Here is a 19,780-nt window from a genome sequence, read left to right on the forward strand (position 1 = left end):
TGAGACTCATAGTAGATCACTAGTTCTGTATAACTCTCCATCTACACAGAATCTAGTGGGAAATTCCTTAGAGCCATGTGCAATTCCTTTTTACTTTTATTCATAAAAAGACTTCCAATAACCTTTGTCACACGTGCACATATAGATTTTTTATCACTAATATGTGACTAACAATTTGTGTGTCATTACTAAAATTTACTATGAATTGTATCTTTCAAGTCAGTTCATTTCAGGTAAATTAACATAAATTAAGAACCTGGTTAGTTCTAAAAGGTCTTGTAGGTCTTCATAGAACCATTCAACTTCAGCTTCTTCAGCGTTACTGATTGGGGCATAGACTTGGATTACTGTGATATTGAATGGTTTGCCTTGGAAACGAACAGAGATCATTCTGTCATTTTTGAGACTGCATCCAAGTACTGCATTTCAGACTCTTTTGTTGACCATGATGGCTACTCCATTTCTTCTAAGCGATTCCTGCCCGCAGTAGTAGATATAATGGTCATCTGAGTTAAATTGACCCATTCCAGTCCATTTTAGTTTGCTGATTCCTAGGATGTCGACGTTCACTCTTGCCATCTCCTGTTTGACAACTTCCAATTTGCCTTGATTCATGGACCTAACATTCCAGGTTCCTATGCAATATTGCTCTCTACAAGACCTTTTAGAACTAACACCCAAAAAAGATGTCTTTTTCATTATAGGGGACTGGAATGCAAAAGTAGGAAGTCAAGAAACACCTGGGTTGACAGGCAAATTTGGCCTTGGAATATGGAATGAAGCAGGGCAAAGGCTAATAGAGTTTTGCCAAGAGAACGCACTGGTCATAGCAAACACCCTCTTCCAACAACACAAGAGAAGACTCTACACATGGACATCAACAGATGGTCAACACCGAAATCAGATTGATTATATTCTTTGCACCCAAAGATGGAGAAGCTCTATACAGTCAGCAAAAACAAGACTGGGATCTGACTGTGGCTCAGATCATGAACTCCTTATTGCCAAATTCAGACTTAAATTGAAGAAAGTGGGGAAAACCACTAGACCATTCAGGTATGACCTAAATCAAATTCCTTATTATTATACAGTGGAAGTGAGAAATAGATTTAAGGGACTAGATCTGATAGAGTGCCTGATGAACTATGGATAGAGGTTCGTGACATTGTACAGGAGACAGGGATCAAGACCATCCCCATGGAAAAGAAATGCAAAAAAGCAAAATGGCTGTCTGGGGAGGCCTTACAAATAGCTGTGAAAAGAAGAGAAGCGAAAAGCAAGGGAGAAAAGGAAAGATGTAAGCATCTGAATGCAGAGTTCCAAAGAATAGCAAGGAGAGATAAGAAAGCCCTCCTCGGTGATCAATGCGAAGAAATAGAGGAAAACAACAGAATGGGAAAGACTAGAGATCTCTTCAAGAAAATTAGAGATCGCAAGGGAACATTTCATGCAAAGATGGGCTCGATAAAGGACAGAAATGGTATGGACCTAACAGAAGCAGAAGATATTAAGAAAAGGTGGCAAGAATACACGAAGAACTGTACAAAAAAGAGCTTCACGACCAATATAATCACAATGGTGTGATCACTCACCTAGAGCCAGACATCCTGGAATGTGAAGTCAAGTGGGCCTTAGAAAGCATCACTACAAACAAAGCTAGTGGAGGTGATGGAATTCCAGTTGAACTATTTCAAATCCTGGAAGATGATGCTGTGAAGGTGCTGCACTCAATATGCCAGCAAATTTGGAAAACTCAGCAGTGGCCACAGGACTGGAAAAGGTCAGTTTTCATTCCAATCCCAAAGAAAGGCAATGCCAAAGAATGCTCAAACTACCGCACAATTGCACTCATCTCACACATTAGTAAAGTAATGCTCAAAATTCTCCAAGCCAGGCTTCAGCAATACGTGAACTATGAACTTCCAGATGTTCAAGCTGGTTTTAGAAAAGGCAGAGGAACCAGAGATCAAATTGCCAACATCGGCTGGATCATGGAAAAAGCAAGAGAGTTCCAGAAAAACATCTATTTCTGCTTTATTGACTTCGCCAAAGCCTTTGACTGTGTGGATCACAATAAACTGTAGAAAATTCTTCAAGAGATGGGAATACTAGACCACCTGACCTGCCTCTTGAGAAAACTATATGCAGGTCAGGAAGCAACAGTTAGAACTAGACATGGAACAACAAACTGGTTCCAAATAGGAAAAGGGGTATGTCAAGGCTGTATCTTGTCACCCTGTTTATTTAACTTATATGCAGAGTACATTATGAGAAACACTGGGTTGGATGAAGCACAAGCTGGAATCAAGATCGCCGGGAGAAATATCAATAACCTCAGATATGCAGATGACACCACCCTTATGGCAGAAAGCGAAGAAGAACTAAAGAGCCTCTTGATGAAAGTGAAAGTGGAGAGTGAAAAAGTTGGCTTAAAGCTCAACATCCAGAAAACGAAGATAATGGCATGTGGTCCCATCACTTCATGGCAAATAGATGGGGAAACAGTGGAAACAGTAGCTGACTTTATTTTTTGGGGCTCCAAAATCACTGCAGATGGTGATCAGCCATGAAATTAAAAGACGCTTACTCCTTGGAAGGAAAGTTATGAACAACCTAGACAGCATATTAAAAAGCAGAGACATTACTTTGCCAACAAAGGTCCATCTAGTCAAGGCTATGGTTTTTCCAGTGCTCATGTATGGATGTGAGTTTGGCTATAAAGAAAGCTGAGTGTCGAAGAATTGATGCTTTTGAACTGTGGTGTTGGAGAAGACTCTTGAGAGTCCCTTGGACTACAAGGAGATCCAACCAGTCCCTCCTAAAGGAGATTAGTCCTGGGTGTTCATTGGTAGGACTGATGTTGAAGCTGAAACTCCAATACTTTGGCCACCTGATGCAAAGAGCTGACTCATTTGAAAAGACCCTGATGCTGAGAAAGATTGAGGGCAGGAAGAGAAGGGGACGACTGAGGATGAGATGGTTGGATGGCATCACCAACTCATTTGACATGGGTTTGGGTGGACTCTGGGAGTTGGTGATGGAAAGGGAGGCCTGGTGTGCTATGGTCATGGAGTTGCAAAGAGTTGGACACGACTGAGCGACTGAACTGAACTGAACTCCCATTTTTTGTTGAATGGTTTGGTTTTTTGATATTGAGTTGTATGAGCTGTTTATATATTTTAGACATTAACCCTTTCTTGGTTTCATCATTTGCAAATATTTTCTCCCATCCAGTAGGCTGTCTTTTTGTTTTGTTGATGGTTTCCTTTCCTGTGCAAAAGCTTTTAATGTTATTAGGTCCCATTTGTCAATTTCTGATTTTATTTCTTTTGCCTTGAGACCAATATAAGAAAATATTGCTACAACCTATGTCCAAGAATGTTTTGTCCATATTCTCTTCCAGTTTTATGGTGTTATGTCTTATACTTAGATCATTAAAACATTTTGCGTTTATTTTTGTATATGGTATGAAGGAGTGTTCTGTGTTGTTGATTTACATGTACAATAGCTGTCTAACTTTCCCAGCACCACTTATTGAAGAGACTATTTTCTCCATTGTATAATCGAAGTAGATTAATTGACTGTAGGTATGTGGGTTTATTTCTGGACTCTATATTCTGTTCCAGTGATTCACATATCTCTTTCTATGCCAATACCTTGCTGTTTTCCTTATTGTAGATTTCTAGTATTGTCTAGTCTGGAAGCGTTATGTCTCCAGCTTTGTTCATTTTTCCTCAGGATTGCTTTGGCAATTCTAAGTCTTTTGTAGTTCCATATACATTTTATTTATATGGATTATTTGTTCTAGTTTTGTGAAAAATGTCATGGGTAATATGATAGGGATTGCATTACATCTATAGATTGCTTTGGGTAGTATGACTGTATTTACAATATTAATTCTTCTAATCCAAGAGCATAGGATATCTTTCCATTTCTTTTAATCATCTTCAGTTGCCTTTATTAGCATTTTATAGTTTTTAGGGGAGAAGGAAATGGCAACCCACTCCAGTATTCTTGCCTAGAGAATCCCGTGGACAGAGGAGCCTGGCGGGCTGCTGTCCATGGGGTCACACAGAGTCGGACATGACTGAAGCGACTTAGCATGCGTACATGCATTGGAGAAGGAAATGGCAACCCACTCCAGTATTCTTGCCTGGAGAATCCCAGGGACGGGGGAGCCTGGCGGCTGCTGTCCATGGGGTCGCACAGAGTCGGACACGACTGAAGTGACTTAGCAGCAGCAGCAGCATAGTTTTTAGCAAATGGTTCTTTCACCTCCTTGATTAAGTCTATTCCAAGTTACTTTTTTAGACTCACTTTTAAATAAGGGTTTGTTTTTTTTTTTTTTACTTTCTGATATTTCATTGTTAGTATAAAGAAAAGCAACATATTACTGTATATTAATCTTGTATCCTGATACCTTGGTGAACTCATGTACCAGATCTAATACATTTCATGTGGAGACGCTAGGGTTCTCTGTATAGAGTATCATGTCATCTGCAAATGGTCACAGTTTTACCTCTCCCCTTCCAATTTGGATACCTTTTATGCTTTTACCTTGTTTGAATGGTGTGGCTACTACTTCCAATATGTTGAATAAAAGTGGTAATAGTGGGAATCCTTGTCTTGTTCCTGAATTTAGCAGGAAGGCCTTCAGTTTTTCACCATCAAAAATGAGGTTGACTCTCAGTTTGTCATAAATGCCTTTGTCATGTTGAGATATGGTCCCTCTATACTCACTTTGGTGAGATTTTTTTCATAAATGGATATTGAATTTTGTCACATGTTTTTTCTGTGTCTATTGAGATGATCATGTGTTTTTTGTCTTTTCTTTTTGTAATGTCATATATCATAGTGATTGATTGGAATATTTTGAATCATCCTTGCAACCCTGGGATAAATCCAACTTGATCACGATGTATGGTCCTTTTTATGTATTGTTGGGTTCAGTTTGCTATTTTGTTGAGGATTTTTGCATCCATATTCATCAAAGATATTGGCCTGTAACTTTCTTTTTTAGTAGTGTCTTTTATTTTGATATCAGGATGATGATGGTCTCACAGAATGAATTTGAGTGTTCCTTCCTCTTGGTTTTTTTTAAATGGTTTGAGAGGAATAGGTATAAGTTCTTTGTATATCTGGTAGAATTCCCCAGGGAAGCCATCTAGTCCTGGATTTTTGTTTGCAGGGAGCTTTTTTAATTACAGATTTTATTTTATGTCTATTGATCGGTCTACTCAAATTAAGTTTCTTCTTGACTCAGTTTTAGCAGGACATTTCTAAAAGCATGTCCATTTCTAGGTTGTCCAATTATTGGCATATAACTGTCCATAGTATTATGATTTTTTGTATTTCTGCAATATCCATTGTTATTTCTCTACTTTAATTTCTTACTTTGTTTATTCAGGTCCTCTTTCTTTTCTTCTTGGTAAACCTGGCTAGAGATTTGTTGATTTTGTTTCTGTTTTCAGAAAACAGCTCTTGGTTTTATTGATGTTTTCTATTGTTGTTTTGATCTCTTATTTTCTCTGATCCTTATTATTTCCTTCCTTCTGCTGACTTTGAATTTTGTTTGTTCTTTTTCTGACTTCTTAGGTGGTCAGTTAGGCTGTTTGAGATTTTCTTGTTCCTTGAGGAAAGCCTGAATCACTGTGAACTTCCCTTGTAGACCTGCTTTTGCTGCATCCCATAGATTTTATAAGGTTGTATTTTCATTGTCTTTTGTCTTGAAAGTATTTTCTGGTTTCTTCTTTGATTTCATTGTTGACCCATTGGTTTTTTTGTAGCATGTTGTTTAGTCTCCATGTGTTTGTTCTTTTCCTATTTTTCTTTTTGTTGCTGATTTCTAGTTTCATACACCATTGTGATCAGAAAAGACGTTTGAGATAAGCTCTCATCCTCATTCTCAGTTGCTTCAGTCATGTCCGACTCTTTGCAGCCCTATGGACCACAGCCTTCTAGGCTCCTCTATGGTATTTTCCAGGCAAGTATACTGGAGTGTGTTGCCATGCCCTCCTCCAGAGGATCTTCCTCCTCCAGGGATCGAACCCGTGTCGCCCGCATCTCTTGCATTACAGATGGATTCTCTTTACAGCTGAGCCACTAGGGAAGCCTGAGATAAGCTCTAGCCTCTTAAATTTGTTGAAGTGTGTTTTATGACCTAATGTGTGGTCTGGAAAATCCCATGGACGGAGGAGCCTGGTAGGCTGCAGTCCATGGGGTCGCTAAGAGTCGGGCATGACTGAGTAACTTCACTTTCACTTTTCACTTTCATGCACTGGAGAAGGAAACGGCAACCCACTCCAGTATCCTTGCCTGGAGAATCGCAGGGACAGAGGAGCCTAGTGGGCTGCCGTCTATGGGGTCACACAGTCGGACACGACTGAAGTGACTTAGCAGCAGCAGCAGCAGTAGCTGTGTGGTCTGTCCTAGAGAAGGTTCCTTGTATGCGTGGAAAGAATGTGCATTCTGGGTGCTTTGGATGTAAGGTCCTGTAGATATCAATTAAGTTTACCTAGTCTATTGTGCCATTTAGGACCACTGTTGTCTTATTGGTTTTCTGTCTAGAAAATCCGTCCACTGATGTCAGTGAGATGTTAAAGTTTCCTACTGTTATTGTATTCCTGTCAATTTCCCCCTTATGTCTGTTAGTATTTGTTTTATATATTTCAGTGCTCCTATATTGGGTGAATGTATGTTAATGACTGTAATATCCTTTTCTTGTATTTGTCCCTTTTTCATAATATAATGTCTTTTTTTGTCTTTCCTTATGGACTTTGTTTTAAAGTCTATTTTGTCCAATATGAGCATTGCTATCCCTGCTTTCTTGTCATTTCCATTTACATGAAGTATCTTTTTCCATCTTTTCACTTTCAATCTGTGTGTGTCTTTCATCTTGAAGTGAGTCTCTTGTAGGTCATTTTATAGGTTCTTGATTTTTATCCAATCTACAGCTCTATGTCTTTTGGTCAGAGGATATGATCCCTTGACATTTAAAGTAACTATTGATAAGTGTTACTTATTGCCATTTTAAGCCTTGTTTTCCTGTTGATATTGCAGTTCTTTTTTGTGTCTTCTCTCTGATTTTCCTTTTGTGCTTTGATGGCTTTTTTGTATGCTTGAGTTCCTTTCTTTTTGGCATTTGTGAACCTACTATATGTTTTTGATTTGTGATTACCCTGGTTTTCAAGTATGTTTACCCCTAACTATATCTACTTGCTTTAAATTGATAGTCACACAAGCTCAAACACATTCTAAACAATCTACATTTTTATAGTTCCCTTCTTCACTTTCTGTGATTTTGATGTCCTATTTTACATATCATTCTTTTGCTGATGATTGCAGTTAAAATCACTTTTACAAAAAATGAATTATTTTTTTAATCTGTGTACTATCTTATCTAAGTGATCTTCAACTTTTTAATATATTTGCCTTTCCTATTGTGACTTTCCCTTTCTTATAGATTCTTGTTTCTTTTCTGTTTAGAGGATACCTGTCAAGATTTCTTCTAGAGTAAGTTTAGTACTGTTGAGTTCTTTTAATTTTTGCTTGTCGAGAAATACTTTCTCTCTCCTTCTGTTCTACATGATGATCTTGCTGAATAGAGTATTCTGGGTTACAAGTTTTTTTCCTTTCAGAACTTTGAGTATATCATGCCACTCCCTTCTGGCCTACAAAGTTTCTGAAGAGAAATCAGCTGATAGCCTTATGGGGCATGGGGGTCACATATAACTGACTTTTTTTTTCCTCTTGCATTTAGAATCTTCTCTTTTGCTTTTTAATTATGATATGTTTTGGTGTGTGTCTGTTTGGGTTCATCTTGTTTGGGACCCTCTGTGTTCCCTGTACTTAAATACCTGTTTCTTTCTTTAGATTTGGAAAGTTTTCATCAATAATTTCTTCAAATTTACTTTTAATCCCCTTTTCTCTTCTTCTTCTGGAACTCTTCTCCTTTACGCAAAGGTTGACATGCTTTATATTATCCTCTAGATTTCATATGTTGCTTTCATTTTTTTCATTTGTCTTTCTGTCTGAGCTTCTGATTTGGTGATTTCCATTAATCTGTCTTCCAGATATCTTCTTCTATGTTATTTAGTTGCTATTCATTGCTTCTAGATTGGTTTTTATCTCAGCAACTGAGTTGTCTAACTTTGATTTGATAGTTTCTAGTTCTATACTACAGTGATCTGCATTTTTATCGATAATCTTTTAATTCCTTTAGCACCTTTATTACTTCCTTTAGGGTCTGGTAGACTGGTGAGGTCTCTTTCCTTTTTTGTTCTTTCAGGTGATTTCTCTTTTAATTTGGAGTAGTTTCCCTGCTTTTTCATTTTACTTGACTTTATTAATTTAGGAGAAATAGTTAGCTTTAAAGGGCTTTTTATTTGGAAACACCCCTGTGCAGTCTATGAATCTAATATTTTTGGTGTAGGTGCTAGCAACATCTTTTCTCAGAGTATGCTGGCTATTATCCCCCTGATAGGGAAGTAATTGGTGATGTGATGTCCAGAGTCTATTCTGGACATTGGGTGGGGCCTCCTCCTTGCTCTGTGGCTTTCTCAGCCCTGTCAGGGTGGTGTCTGCTCCTCAGTTGTTGGAGTAGAAGCCCTGAGGGTCAAGTTCAGTCAGACTCCTTTGCCTTTGAGTGCATGGCCTGCTTCAAACGAGACAACCATGAAGCAAGTGAGGCCAATATGGTCACAGCGAATCTATATATTACCCATGCAGGTGTCTGCAGTTTTGCCTAGAAGCAGCCCAAAGTCACATCTTTTTCTCTGTCGTGTTCATCCCAGACCTAGCACTAGGCTTTAGTGTGGAGTGGGCGGTACTTGGGCATTGCGGCTGCAGGAACTGAAGTAGTTGTGCTGCTGCCTGAGACCTGGGTTGTCTCTGTGCCAAATGTGGCTCCAAGTTGGTGTGTGAGGTGGGTGGATCCAGTAAACTCCCTCTGGGAAACCAACCACTGCATGCTCCTACCCAGGGGCTCTCCATCTGAGACTCAGCACCCACTGAGCATTTCTGTGGTGTAACATTTTGCGCGCACCAACAAAGTCCACCACAGCTGCACCTGGCCCTACCATGCAAGCAGTGACAGAGGACTCTGAAGTATGGCCCAAAATACACCCCAGACTACCCAGGCTATCTCCACTAAGCCAGATCAAGTCCTCTCCCAGAGTCTGTCTGCCAGAGAGTCAGTGCTTAGTCACTGCACATGTTTGTAGCCCTGCCCAGTGCCCACTTCAGATTGGAAAATGTGGCAAGCCGGCTACCAGTCTCTCTCTGCCCTGACTGTAAGCAAGTCAGCACACAGGCACTCCTCACAAGTAGAGTCTGGGCTTCTCCAGCCCCTCTGCCCAGCTTATCTTCCCAGCAAACAAGGGGGCTCCCAGGGTTTGCCCTGTGTGGACCTTTTCTCCTTTGCAGATCCCTCCCATGGAAGCCAGTCCTGTCCTGATTCCTTTTTTCCCATCCTACTTGGTTATGCAGAGACTCTTCTTACAGCTTTGGTTGTATAGGAGATCTTCTGCCAGTTTCCAATTGATTTTCTGTGAAAAACGTTCCACACGGAGATGTATTTTTGATGTGTTTGTGGAGGATGGTGAGCTTCACGTCCTCCTACCCCACCATCTTGAGATTCCTCCTCTAGGCTTGTATCTTTACGATAATTATACTCTAGACCCTAGATATGATTAAGGAGTTAAAATAAACTTGGCATGTATAAAGAACAGGAGTGAACTTCTCTTTCAAATCTATTTCAGAGAATTCCTATCCTACTCAGGATAACATAATCATCTAGATCCTCCCAAACTCTGTGCTTGGTAGGATGAAGTGTGGTCTGCTATCCACACTGCTTCCCAGCAACTCAGTGATGCTGCTAACAGGTTCTGTGACTGGCAGAGAGAAATTTATCACTCTAGCATTGCTGAAAAAGTAGTCTGGAGTATGCAGAAACCAAGTGTTCTTTTCCTTAATTCTAAGACCTTACTATTCAATCACTAATTATTCAATCATAATTGATTTAAGTTATTTCCTGAGTAGTTTAGAGCATCATAGGGAAGACATTAATTTTATACAAGTTTATTGTAAGAATCTTCCTTGTGAAGCCATTCGTGTTTTTCATGCTGGTTATCTCAATTGAGATACACTACTCAGGAAATTACCTGTCTCAGGAACCATATCCATCAGACTTTTCCTAACATTCTTATACCAGATAATTAAGATTTAAGCGAGCATCAAAAACATCCTTGAAGGGAACTTAAATATGTTTTAAATGAGCAAATTGTATTCAGAGAAAGATGGAGGTGATACTGAAGGGTGGTTCAGGTAGAAGAGTGGGACCATGGAAATACAAACTCATTCCCTGTGTCTTAATTACAGCAGAGGTTTAAGAGCTCCTACTTTATCAATGAACCTAAGGTATTAACACAAGATGAGGGCTGCCCTCCTTTCAAGTCACTTTCTGATTGCCACTTCAGAAGGGAAGCAAGTGTCTGCTTTGCCAGACACAAACATGGGTTAAGACCAGGGTTAGGGACACAGACACTGCTATAACAGGAACAGACAGTATAAGAGCCCCAGATTCATTAGCAGAACATTTTTATCTTCTGCTTATTACCTTTTTCCATGCAGTTAGCAGAGGCAGCCAACATATGCTGCCAGTCACTTTCAGAGTCTCTCAAAAGCCAAGAGATTTTGAGGTTTCGGTCTATATAGAAATGAAGAAATGTCCAGAGTTACAAAAATGTTAGTACAGTTTTAATATTTACATTTAACAAATCACTGCCTTTAAATCACACCAAAAAAAAAAAAAAAAAAAACATGAACATAGTAATTATGGGATTTATGAAATTGTAAGTCCTTTGCACTATGGATGGTGTAGTCGAGATTGTGGATATAAATTTGCCATGGTCTGATGGGTATTGACTTCTTTTGGTCCTTTCAGTGCAACCCCAGACATAATATTCACGTTTATACTTGAGATCTTTCATACCTGGGAAGCCCAGGCAAGATGGCTCCCTGAGTCCTCCTTTGAAGGATATGTTTACCTCTGCCAAATTTTCCTAGTTGAAAATCTTTCCTTAACCATAGGCCTATCACACCACCTGCACCAACTTATCGTGATATTCTAAAGGAGGCAAAAAGACAATTTGCAAAGAACCGAAAGGAATTTAGAATGTAAGTTTACTTCACACTAATGATAAATATAAAATCATAGACACTTTTAAAACTGGAAGTGACCATAGAAATTATCTACAACTAAGCTCCTTATTTTACTGACAAGAAGAGTCACCTCTGAGCATCTTATAATAGACTCGGAGATTCCTTTCAGGTAAGTGTCAATGTATGTTGTAACCATGGCGACCAGGCATGTATCAGGGATTGAAAGAAGGAAGGAAGCTTTCCCATGGTCTGGGTGGGGGGATGTACTCCAATGTGGAGAAACCAGGGGAGAGTTCCAGAGAACAGAGATTGAGTATTATTCATTTACAAAGATAAGCCCTGGAGAACAGACAGGTTGTTTGCAGTAGAAGGAGTTCTTGGAGTAGGGGTGGTGTGGAGGAAAGGCAGGGGGTCTTTTCTGGAATGTTTTCTTAGGGAAACACTCTAAGTTTTTTGTGCTTAACTAAAAATTATTACTCTTACCCAGTTATAGTATTCTTATGTGCCAGAAAGCATGAAATGGCTTAATGAGGATGTCCATCAGTTTTTATGAGCACTGGTAGGGTCCAGTTCTTCTGCCTGTGATATCAAGGTCACTGTCTAGCTGTCTTATTGCCCTTAAAGGGGAGAAAGGATGGGTATCCTACCCTTTCGGTACCAGATGCTGTTCAGGAAGCACATCAATGAGAGGGAAACCCAAGAATAGTCAGCCAAGTCCCATTCCATCCAGCAGGCAGGACAGAAGTCTGAGCTGGTACTTCCCCTGGGGCCCCATTCCCCTCCCACTGACACACATGACACACACAGACACACATACAGAACCCTTCAGTTCAGTTCAGTCGCTCGGTCATGTCCGACTCTTTGCGACCCCATGAACTGCAGCACGCCAGGCCTCCCTGTCCATCACCAACTCCCGGGTTCCTATTTTCAGCGGGAAGAACAGGGACGGGTACCTTATAAGACAGTCTGTGTGGAAGCAGCAAGGTGGAGTCCAGACCATGCTTAGGTGACATGGATGATGCCTTTGGTGCATGTTTATAAGGGGAGATGTGATGGGGAACTCCTCATACCAAAGTCATGCATTGGGAGGGGATGCTGAAAAGTTTTGTAAGGAACTTTTACTGATATGTGGAAGGCAGCAAATTGTTGACTTATTCTTTCTCAATGAGAACTGCCTGCATTATTTTAAGAACTTAACTCCAAACTTTGATTTTATAGAGAAAACCACATAATTAATGAAGAAATAAAACTCCTAAGACAGCGACAGGAAAAAGTTGACAAGGAGTTTCATAGGTTTGTTTCTTATTCAACTTGTAGTGCTTAAAAAATATTTTAATTGAATAACTATTATGTAAACCACAATGGGTTTAATATGTAAAAATTCACTAACTGGAATATCTGCTGAAGTTTTCTACTCAATAGTTCATCTGGATTAGCACTATTTTATCCATATAATCACTTACTCTGCTAATTTAATTAATTGCTAAATATTATCATCATCTCCTTTTATTCCACCAGGCATAGGACTTAAGCTGAGGGCCTTTTAAAGATCCATAACCATGCCTTGCCCTACAGAAGATGTGAACTATAGAAAAACAACCTATTTACTTTGTCTCAGGCTAGTTCTTTGCCCCCTTTCTGCCCCTGCTGCTTCCCCTATACATACAAACATTGTACCCCCTGAAACAAAGAAAGTTGGGCACATGTGTTTATTTCATAAATGAGGGTATAAAAAAGAAAACTATAAGGCATTGGGACTAACCCACTTCTTCTTCCAGTATATCCACATAAGCAAGGATAAATGTCCAATGAGTACAGCACTTCAAATAAACCACAATTTTCTTCCAGTCATACTGCCATACTTCTGACTGCTATTTTGCAACTTGTAAACCCAGTCTCTCAGTCACATGAGAAAATTCAGCTCATTATTTTAAAACCTTAGTTCACTTTTCACCAAAAATTTTATCATCCAGCTTTCACCTTTACAACACACAAATTATAAGATCTTATTTCCAGGTTCCCAAAAATCAGATCTATAGAGGATAGGATCTCTCACCACTCAGGATATGCAGAAGAATGTAGACCAATTTTCAGAGCACCTCACAAGAAGCACTCAAATATGTGTTATGCAATGGCACACTGCTGGAGAATGTGAAGGGGGAAATACTCAGATGGATATCTTACTCCAGTGAGCCTGTTAAATTTACAGGCAGAGTGTTCAAGTTTCCATCTGTAGTCTTCAAAAAAAGACACTCATGGAAAGGAAAGACAAAGATGGGAGATTGGGTAGTGGTGATGGTTGCAAAGCTTTGCGAATATACTAAAGCCACTGAATTGCATACTTTAAAAGGACGGATTTTAGGGTATGAGATATACCAACAAAGCTGTTATTTAAAAATAAGAAGAGAGGGACTGTAAGTTAAAAGTGGGTTGACGATGGATTGATTTTTAACAAAGCAAGATGAACCAGTCTCAGAATGACTTGCAGTCAAAAAGACTCTAAGAGAGTATTACTGAAAAAAGGGCACCAGGGATATTTTGGAGTGTATTTAAATAGTGCTATGAAGAAGAGACCCAAAACAACCATAAGAGCCAGGATAAGAAAAGCAGGAAAGGAGAGCCCAAGAGGGTAATAAATGAGGAGAAAACCCAGGCTTAGAAGATAAAATTGGCAGAGATAAAGTAGAGAATGAGTGAGGGAGCATTTGTCAGTCAGAGAACACTAATGCAAGAGACCTCTAAGAAGTAGCCTTACTGCATGCTCTCAGGGAACCCTAGACTACATGCTGAAGAAACGTAGAGCAGGCCTTATGAGGGGTTGGCTAATCCAAGCTTCATGCTCAAGCAAAAGTGTGTTTGGAATTTTTAGAAAATTTTACTTCCTACAGATTTCACAGTATAATTTTTAAATGTTTCACTTGAAAATTGCCACTGAAATTAATATCCTTCTTCCCTTTTCATTTTTCTTTCTCTTACCTATGTTTTTCTTCCTAATGTCTATCCCTGGTCCCAAGTTCCTATCCTTACTTGCTTGGCCTGCCTCTGCTCCTGTCTTCATCCATAATCTCTGGAAAGGTTCCTGCTGCCTCTTCAGTTCAGTTATTTAACTCCTTCATAAATATTTCTTGAATGGAGTAGTTGGTGGCCGAGATCATGATAGATTCCTGGATCCCCACCCTCAGTGAGCTTAAGGTTTAGTAAGCACTCTCACCCTCCATCCTTTTACATCTCTCTCTCCCCTGCCAAGATCCTTCCCAGACCAGTTCCTCTTACTCTTCCCTCCCCAGTGGCTCATCCTGCAATCCCCACTGGAGCACAGTGAGTGGAGTCAGTGAAGGGAATACTGTGTGGACCCTCTCACTGAAGAGGGTTTTTCACTGCTGGGATGCAGTGTTACACGGTGATTACAATGGAGGGCTCTAGTCTCACTGCTCGGGTACAAATCCTCTATTACTTGCTAGCTGAAGGACTGTGGACAGGTCACTTAACCTATCTAAGCCTCTTTCCTCATCTATAATACAGGATAATAGTAGAACTTACTTCCTAGGATTATTGTCAGAGTAATTGAATTAATATATGCAAAGTGGTAGATGCTAGCATATTAAACCCTGTAGATGCTGGCTTAGTTGGTGTCAGTATTAAAACAATTAGTTTGCTCACCATTTGTCTTGTTTTCACAATTAGACTCCAAGCAAAGGCTACCAAGAAACCCTATGAAGTTAAGAGTGATTTTGAGAATTTCCTCCATCAACTGGTAAGTTGGTTGTTTTGTTTTGTTTTGTTTTTTCCTGAAAATAATTGAGAATTCCCTCTTTAGCTTCTCTTATGAAGACTGGAATATACTTAATAAGCAATATATCATTTTCAAGTCCAGGTTACAGTAGCAGGATAGAATACATTCTTGTTATTTAATCATCCACATGTACATTAAGTATAATCTCTGTCTCATGATTTGTGACAAGCTCATGCTCACTCATCCCCATCTTCGCTTCTGACCAGAAGCATTTTATACAACTGAAAACCTCCAAATGCAGTCAGAATTTTTATTTCCCAGTAATAATTCAACAAAAATATATTGGATTCCTATGTTAGATGAATGACCCTTGCCCTCAATTAACAGGAACATAAGAAATGCTGCTGCTGCTAAGTCACTTCAGTCGTGTCCGACTCTGTGCGACCCCAAAGACAGCAGCCCACCAGGTTCCCCCGTCCCTGGGATTCTCCAGGCAAGAACACTGGAGTGGGTTGCCATTGCCTTCTCCAATGCATGAAAGTGAAAAGTGAAAGTGAAGTCGCTCAGTCGTGTCCGACTCTTAGCAACCCCATGGACTGCAGCCTACCAGGCTCCTCCACCCATGGGATTTTCCAGGCAATAGGACTGGAGTGGGGTGCCATTGCCTTCTCGACATAAGAAATGATAAGGCTTTAAATAGGACTCAAGTATAAGAAGGAAAGAAAAGGCAGGCGTTTTCTTTATTCCCTTCCCTTCTCTTCCTCCTCAACTTACAGGCAATCCTGTTAAAGCTAAAGGTCCTTCTTCCCTTCCAACAAGAAAGAACATGTAGAGAACAGTGTACAATAAATCTGAAGGTTGGACATTCTGAGGTTAGGAATAAGAGAGAGCTTTTCATTTTCAGCGTGCCAGGCTTCCATGCAAAAATCTAGAGCAATCCTCATTGGCTATTGCTGTAATGTCAAAAACAGATCAAAGACAGTCCAATGAAGCAGAAAGGTAACAAAGGAGTACATGTGTGCTAAGTTGCTTCAGTCGTGTCCAACTCCTTGCAACCCTATGGACTGTAGCCCTCCAGGCTCCTCTGTTCATGGGATTCTCCAGGCAAGAATACTGGAGTGGGTTGCCCTGCCCTCCTCCAAGGGCTCTTCCTGACCTACAGATCCAACCAGAGTCTCTTGCATCTCCTGCACTGTTGGGGTGTTATATATTAAACAAATAAAACAATGCTTCCACACACAAAAAATTATTCCTCCCATTATTTCATGATCTCTCTTGACTACTACTGCTAAAGACACAGGTACAGAGAAATATTTAGTATAAGAAAATTGTGGAAGTAAGCTGGTAAAGAGCAAATGACCTCAGCTGGTTAACAGTAAATGGCTTGAATATTAGGGAAACGACATGAGCTGTGGAAAGCATAGCACACTGGAGAGTCTGTGCCTCAGCTAAACATGGCCGCTACTTCCTCACATAGGTCACTATGACTGCAGGAATGGAGACCAAAGTGTTATCAGATCTTTTACCATTTGCAATCCAGCTGCTGCTGCTGCTGCCATGTCACTTCAGTCGTGTCTGACTCTGTGAGACCCCATAGACGGCAGCCCACCAGGCTCCTCTGTCACTGGAATTCTCCAGGCAAGAATACTGGAGTGGGTTGCCATTTCCTTCTCCACTGCATGCATGCATGCTAAGTCACTTCAGTCATGTCCGACTCTGTGCAACCTTATGGACAACAGCCCACCAGGCTCCTCCATCCACAGGATTCTCCAGGCAAGAATACTAGAGTGGGCCAGATTCTTCAGTAAAATTCCTGTTTAGGACTCGAGTTTTTAAATACCCTGGAGGTCAAACTGTATAAATCTGTAGATCAGACACAGCCTGTGGGCTGCTGGTTTGCAATACCTGGTCTACCTGCTGAACACGGAGCTCTTCAAAATCTGGTTCCAACCAATATCACCCATCTTATTCTCCACTACATCCATCCCAAGGCAAACCCTTCACTCCCACCAAGTCTTCTGAACATATGGTGCTTATTATCCATAATCATATACTTTGATCATCTGCATTGCCTATTCCCCAGCTTTCAGATTCTATTCATCCTTTAAGAAAGAAAGAAAGTCTTCCCTCCTGGCTTCCCTTCCCTTGGGCTTCCCTGGTGGCTCAGAGGGTAAAGAGTCTGCCAAGACCCAGGTTTGATCCCTGGGTCGAGAAGATCTCCTGGAGAAGGAAATGGCAACCCACTCCAGTATTCTTACCTGGAGAATCCCCATGGACAGAGGAGCCTGGTGGGCTACAGTCCATGCAGACCTGAAGAGTTGGACACAACTGAGGGACTTCACTTTCTTTAGCCCTCTCCTTTCCACAAATGAGTTCAACATCTTTCACAATTTCTAGAATAACACTAGGAGATGGTTTCACTGGAAAAATATTTTTCTTCAAGCCAGACATCAAGATAAATACGGGAGTAGATTCAGCTTAGAATGGCTATGTCCTCCAAAGCAGAGTGTGCACAAGAAATGTTTACTTACCTATTTCAGAGGAGAAGGTTTCTCCTGTGAAAAATTTAAATAGAATAGCAAAGCAAAAGCAAGTGCATTTTTTACAATAATTCGGGTATCTTCAAAGAATTATATATCAATCAACCACAGATCTTCTGTGGAAAAATGGAAAATTATTAAAGGATTATAATTTTAAATCAATTTTTTAAATGCAAGCAAATTTGACTTAAGTTTTCTCAAGTATTTACCTTTCTGCTAAGAATAAAAATGTACCAAAATTTATTTTAGAATAATGGATTTCCTAGTGCTTGTATATGACTGCTGTTCTTTGAGAAATGTTACAACCAGTTTTGTCTCAGCTTCTCTGAAACTGAGATTCAAGAAAATGCCCAGTGTTTGAGCAAAACCAAGCTGAGAATAACAGAAAATTGTGATAAACTTATGGATAATTTATGCCAAATAACTGCTGTCCCTCAGTTATCTGACTATGCCAGCAAAATGCTTTTTGGTCTAAATTGTGATATAATTCAGGGAGGCCTTCCTGTAGTCTCTCTGGGGGACAGCCACTCATTAACCATAACCATGAGGCCAAACTTTCTGCCCATTTTGATAAACAGGCATCTACCAACAAGCCTACCCAATCCCAGAGCCCACTCTCGGCCTTTTCATACCTCGCCTGCGTGCCTCACACCTGCCCTACATTGGTTCACATATACAAACAAGCCTTGCTCGACATACAGTGAAGGCTGCAAGGCGCAGATGGATTTTCCTAGAATAGTAAACCTGCATCCTGGACTCGAGTGGCATTTAAGAAAAGGAAGGATAGAGTAGGAATAAAGTAAATTCCATGGATAAATTGAATTATCTGAATTAATATTTGGATAATTATCTATTTCCATGTGCACAGAGACAAGAACTTGAAGTGTTTTTTTTGTTTTGTTTTGTTATCTAAAGTTTCTCTTTTATGATAGAGAAAGCTCAGGGCCAAAAGAATTGAAAGTAACTGTTTATATGCTATCAAATGGTTAAAAAAATTAAATCAGCCTGGGATTTTCTTCCTGAATCCATTTTTTGAAAAAAATTTAAGTGATCTCCCTCAAGTTGATAACTGGGAGAATCTCACTTTCAAGTATACAATATCCAGAAAAATCTGTGGCTCCTTAATAGTGTATCATTTTAATAGCGTTTTGAAGCTCTAACTGAGAGAGAGCTTTTGGCATCACTGTCATCACCATCATCAACAGAAGACCCTGAGGAAGAAGAATGCCAGGAGGAACCAGAAGTAAACTGTATTTAAGAATGTGTGTTTAATTCAGATACAGTCCATGAGGTACCAGTATTGATGGGCTTTTACCATGTGTCTTTAAAAATCTTGAAATCAATAAATCTAAGTAAATTATCTTAAGAGATCTCTATCCAAGCATAATCTTTGCCGTTATTGGTAGAAAACATATTTCAGGTGGAAAAATCATCTTTATGAAGCATGGGGAGATTTCAACCATTTCTTTGGAAATATATCTTGATAATAGCAACCATTTCTTCATAATACAAAACAGAAGGAGGATTAATGTACTATGGCATAAGAAGTCCTGCCAGTCCCTAAATGCTCTAAATAGTTTCTTGGAGATTTTTTACATTGTTTAGGCCTCAAGGAAAACCAAAGCTCCACCTCCAGGTTTGGTAGCAAACAAACTCTGCTTCTCCGGCGCTAAGCTTCGGTTGCTCCTCTGGTAATAGGCTTCGTGCACATTTGCCAGGAAGCTGGACAGCTTCTCAGCAGGTACTATTGAAACTGTGCAGCCTCCCCATCCTGCTCCAGTAAGTCGTGATCCTTGAGCCCCAAATTTCCTAAAACAATGAGAGAAAAAATTAGAACTTGCAAATGAAAATAAGAGTTGATTTTCCTGGTGCTTCAGAACACTCCGAGAACTAAGGAGAGATTATGTGGTGTGCTTTGTTTTGTGGGTTTTTGTGGGGGTTTTTTTTTTCAGTGTTGTCAAACATTTTAGGACATTACAAAATTTGTACTATTATCAGAAGGTGATTTGAAATTTAATTGTATCTAAAACTAGCCCCAAGTTTTGGCTGTTTAGTAAAAATTAGTAGTACTCCTGTTTCATGAAGGCTGGCAATAACCCCCTGTAGTCTTGATTCCATAAAGCCAGCATTTGAAGAGTTATATAACAAGTCTTCAGGTGATCAAGAAGAGGGAGTAAAAAGAAAACAGGTAGTACATGTAATCAAAAGTATGAATCAGAAGGTTGCTCCATAAAAGGGCAAATCAAAATTTAAAGTGCAAGTCTTATACATACAAGTGAGAGCTTCCTCTGGTGGCTATTTAAGCTGCATTCAGTAACCTAGAACAGATAGCCTAGATTTGTGCTAA

General features: G+C 39.8%; 2 protein-coding genes across 5 annotated transcripts in view; one reads left to right on the top strand and one right to left on the bottom strand.

Annotated features, from left to right (window-relative positions):
• The window catches only part of FAM227B (family with sequence similarity 227 member B), a 203,824-nt gene extending 185,133 nt beyond the window's left edge, over nucleotides 1–18,691 (top strand). The window contains exons 14-17 of the mRNA XM_055539009.1: nucleotides 11,100–11,175; nucleotides 12,379–12,453; nucleotides 14,845–14,914; nucleotides 18,578–18,691. Coding sequence (XP_055394984.1) covers nucleotides 11,100–11,175; nucleotides 12,379–12,453; nucleotides 14,845–14,914; nucleotides 18,578–18,691 — 335 coding nt within the window. The remainder of the gene's footprint in view (nucleotides 1–11,099; nucleotides 11,176–12,378; nucleotides 12,454–14,844; nucleotides 14,915–18,577) is intronic.
• Nucleotides 18,692–18,693: 2 nt separating this feature from the next.
• Nucleotides 18,694–19,780, bottom strand: part of GALK2 (galactokinase 2) — a 168,561-nt gene continuing 167,474 nt past the window's right edge. For all 4 annotated transcript variants that reach the window (XM_055538011.1, XM_055538010.1, XM_055538012.1 and 1 more), the window contains one exon: nucleotides 18,694–19,242. In XM_055538011.1, coding sequence (XP_055393986.1) covers nucleotides 19,035–19,242 — 208 coding nt within the window. In that variant the 3' untranslated portion in view covers nucleotides 18,694–19,034. The remainder of the gene's footprint in view (nucleotides 19,243–19,780) is intronic.

This window comes from Bubalus kerabau, chromosome 10, assembly GCF_029407905.1.
Source record: "Bubalus kerabau isolate K-KA32 ecotype Philippines breed swamp buffalo chromosome 10, PCC_UOA_SB_1v2, whole genome shotgun sequence".
Lineage (NCBI taxonomy): Eukaryota > Metazoa > Chordata > Mammalia > Artiodactyla > Bovidae > Bubalus > Bubalus kerabau.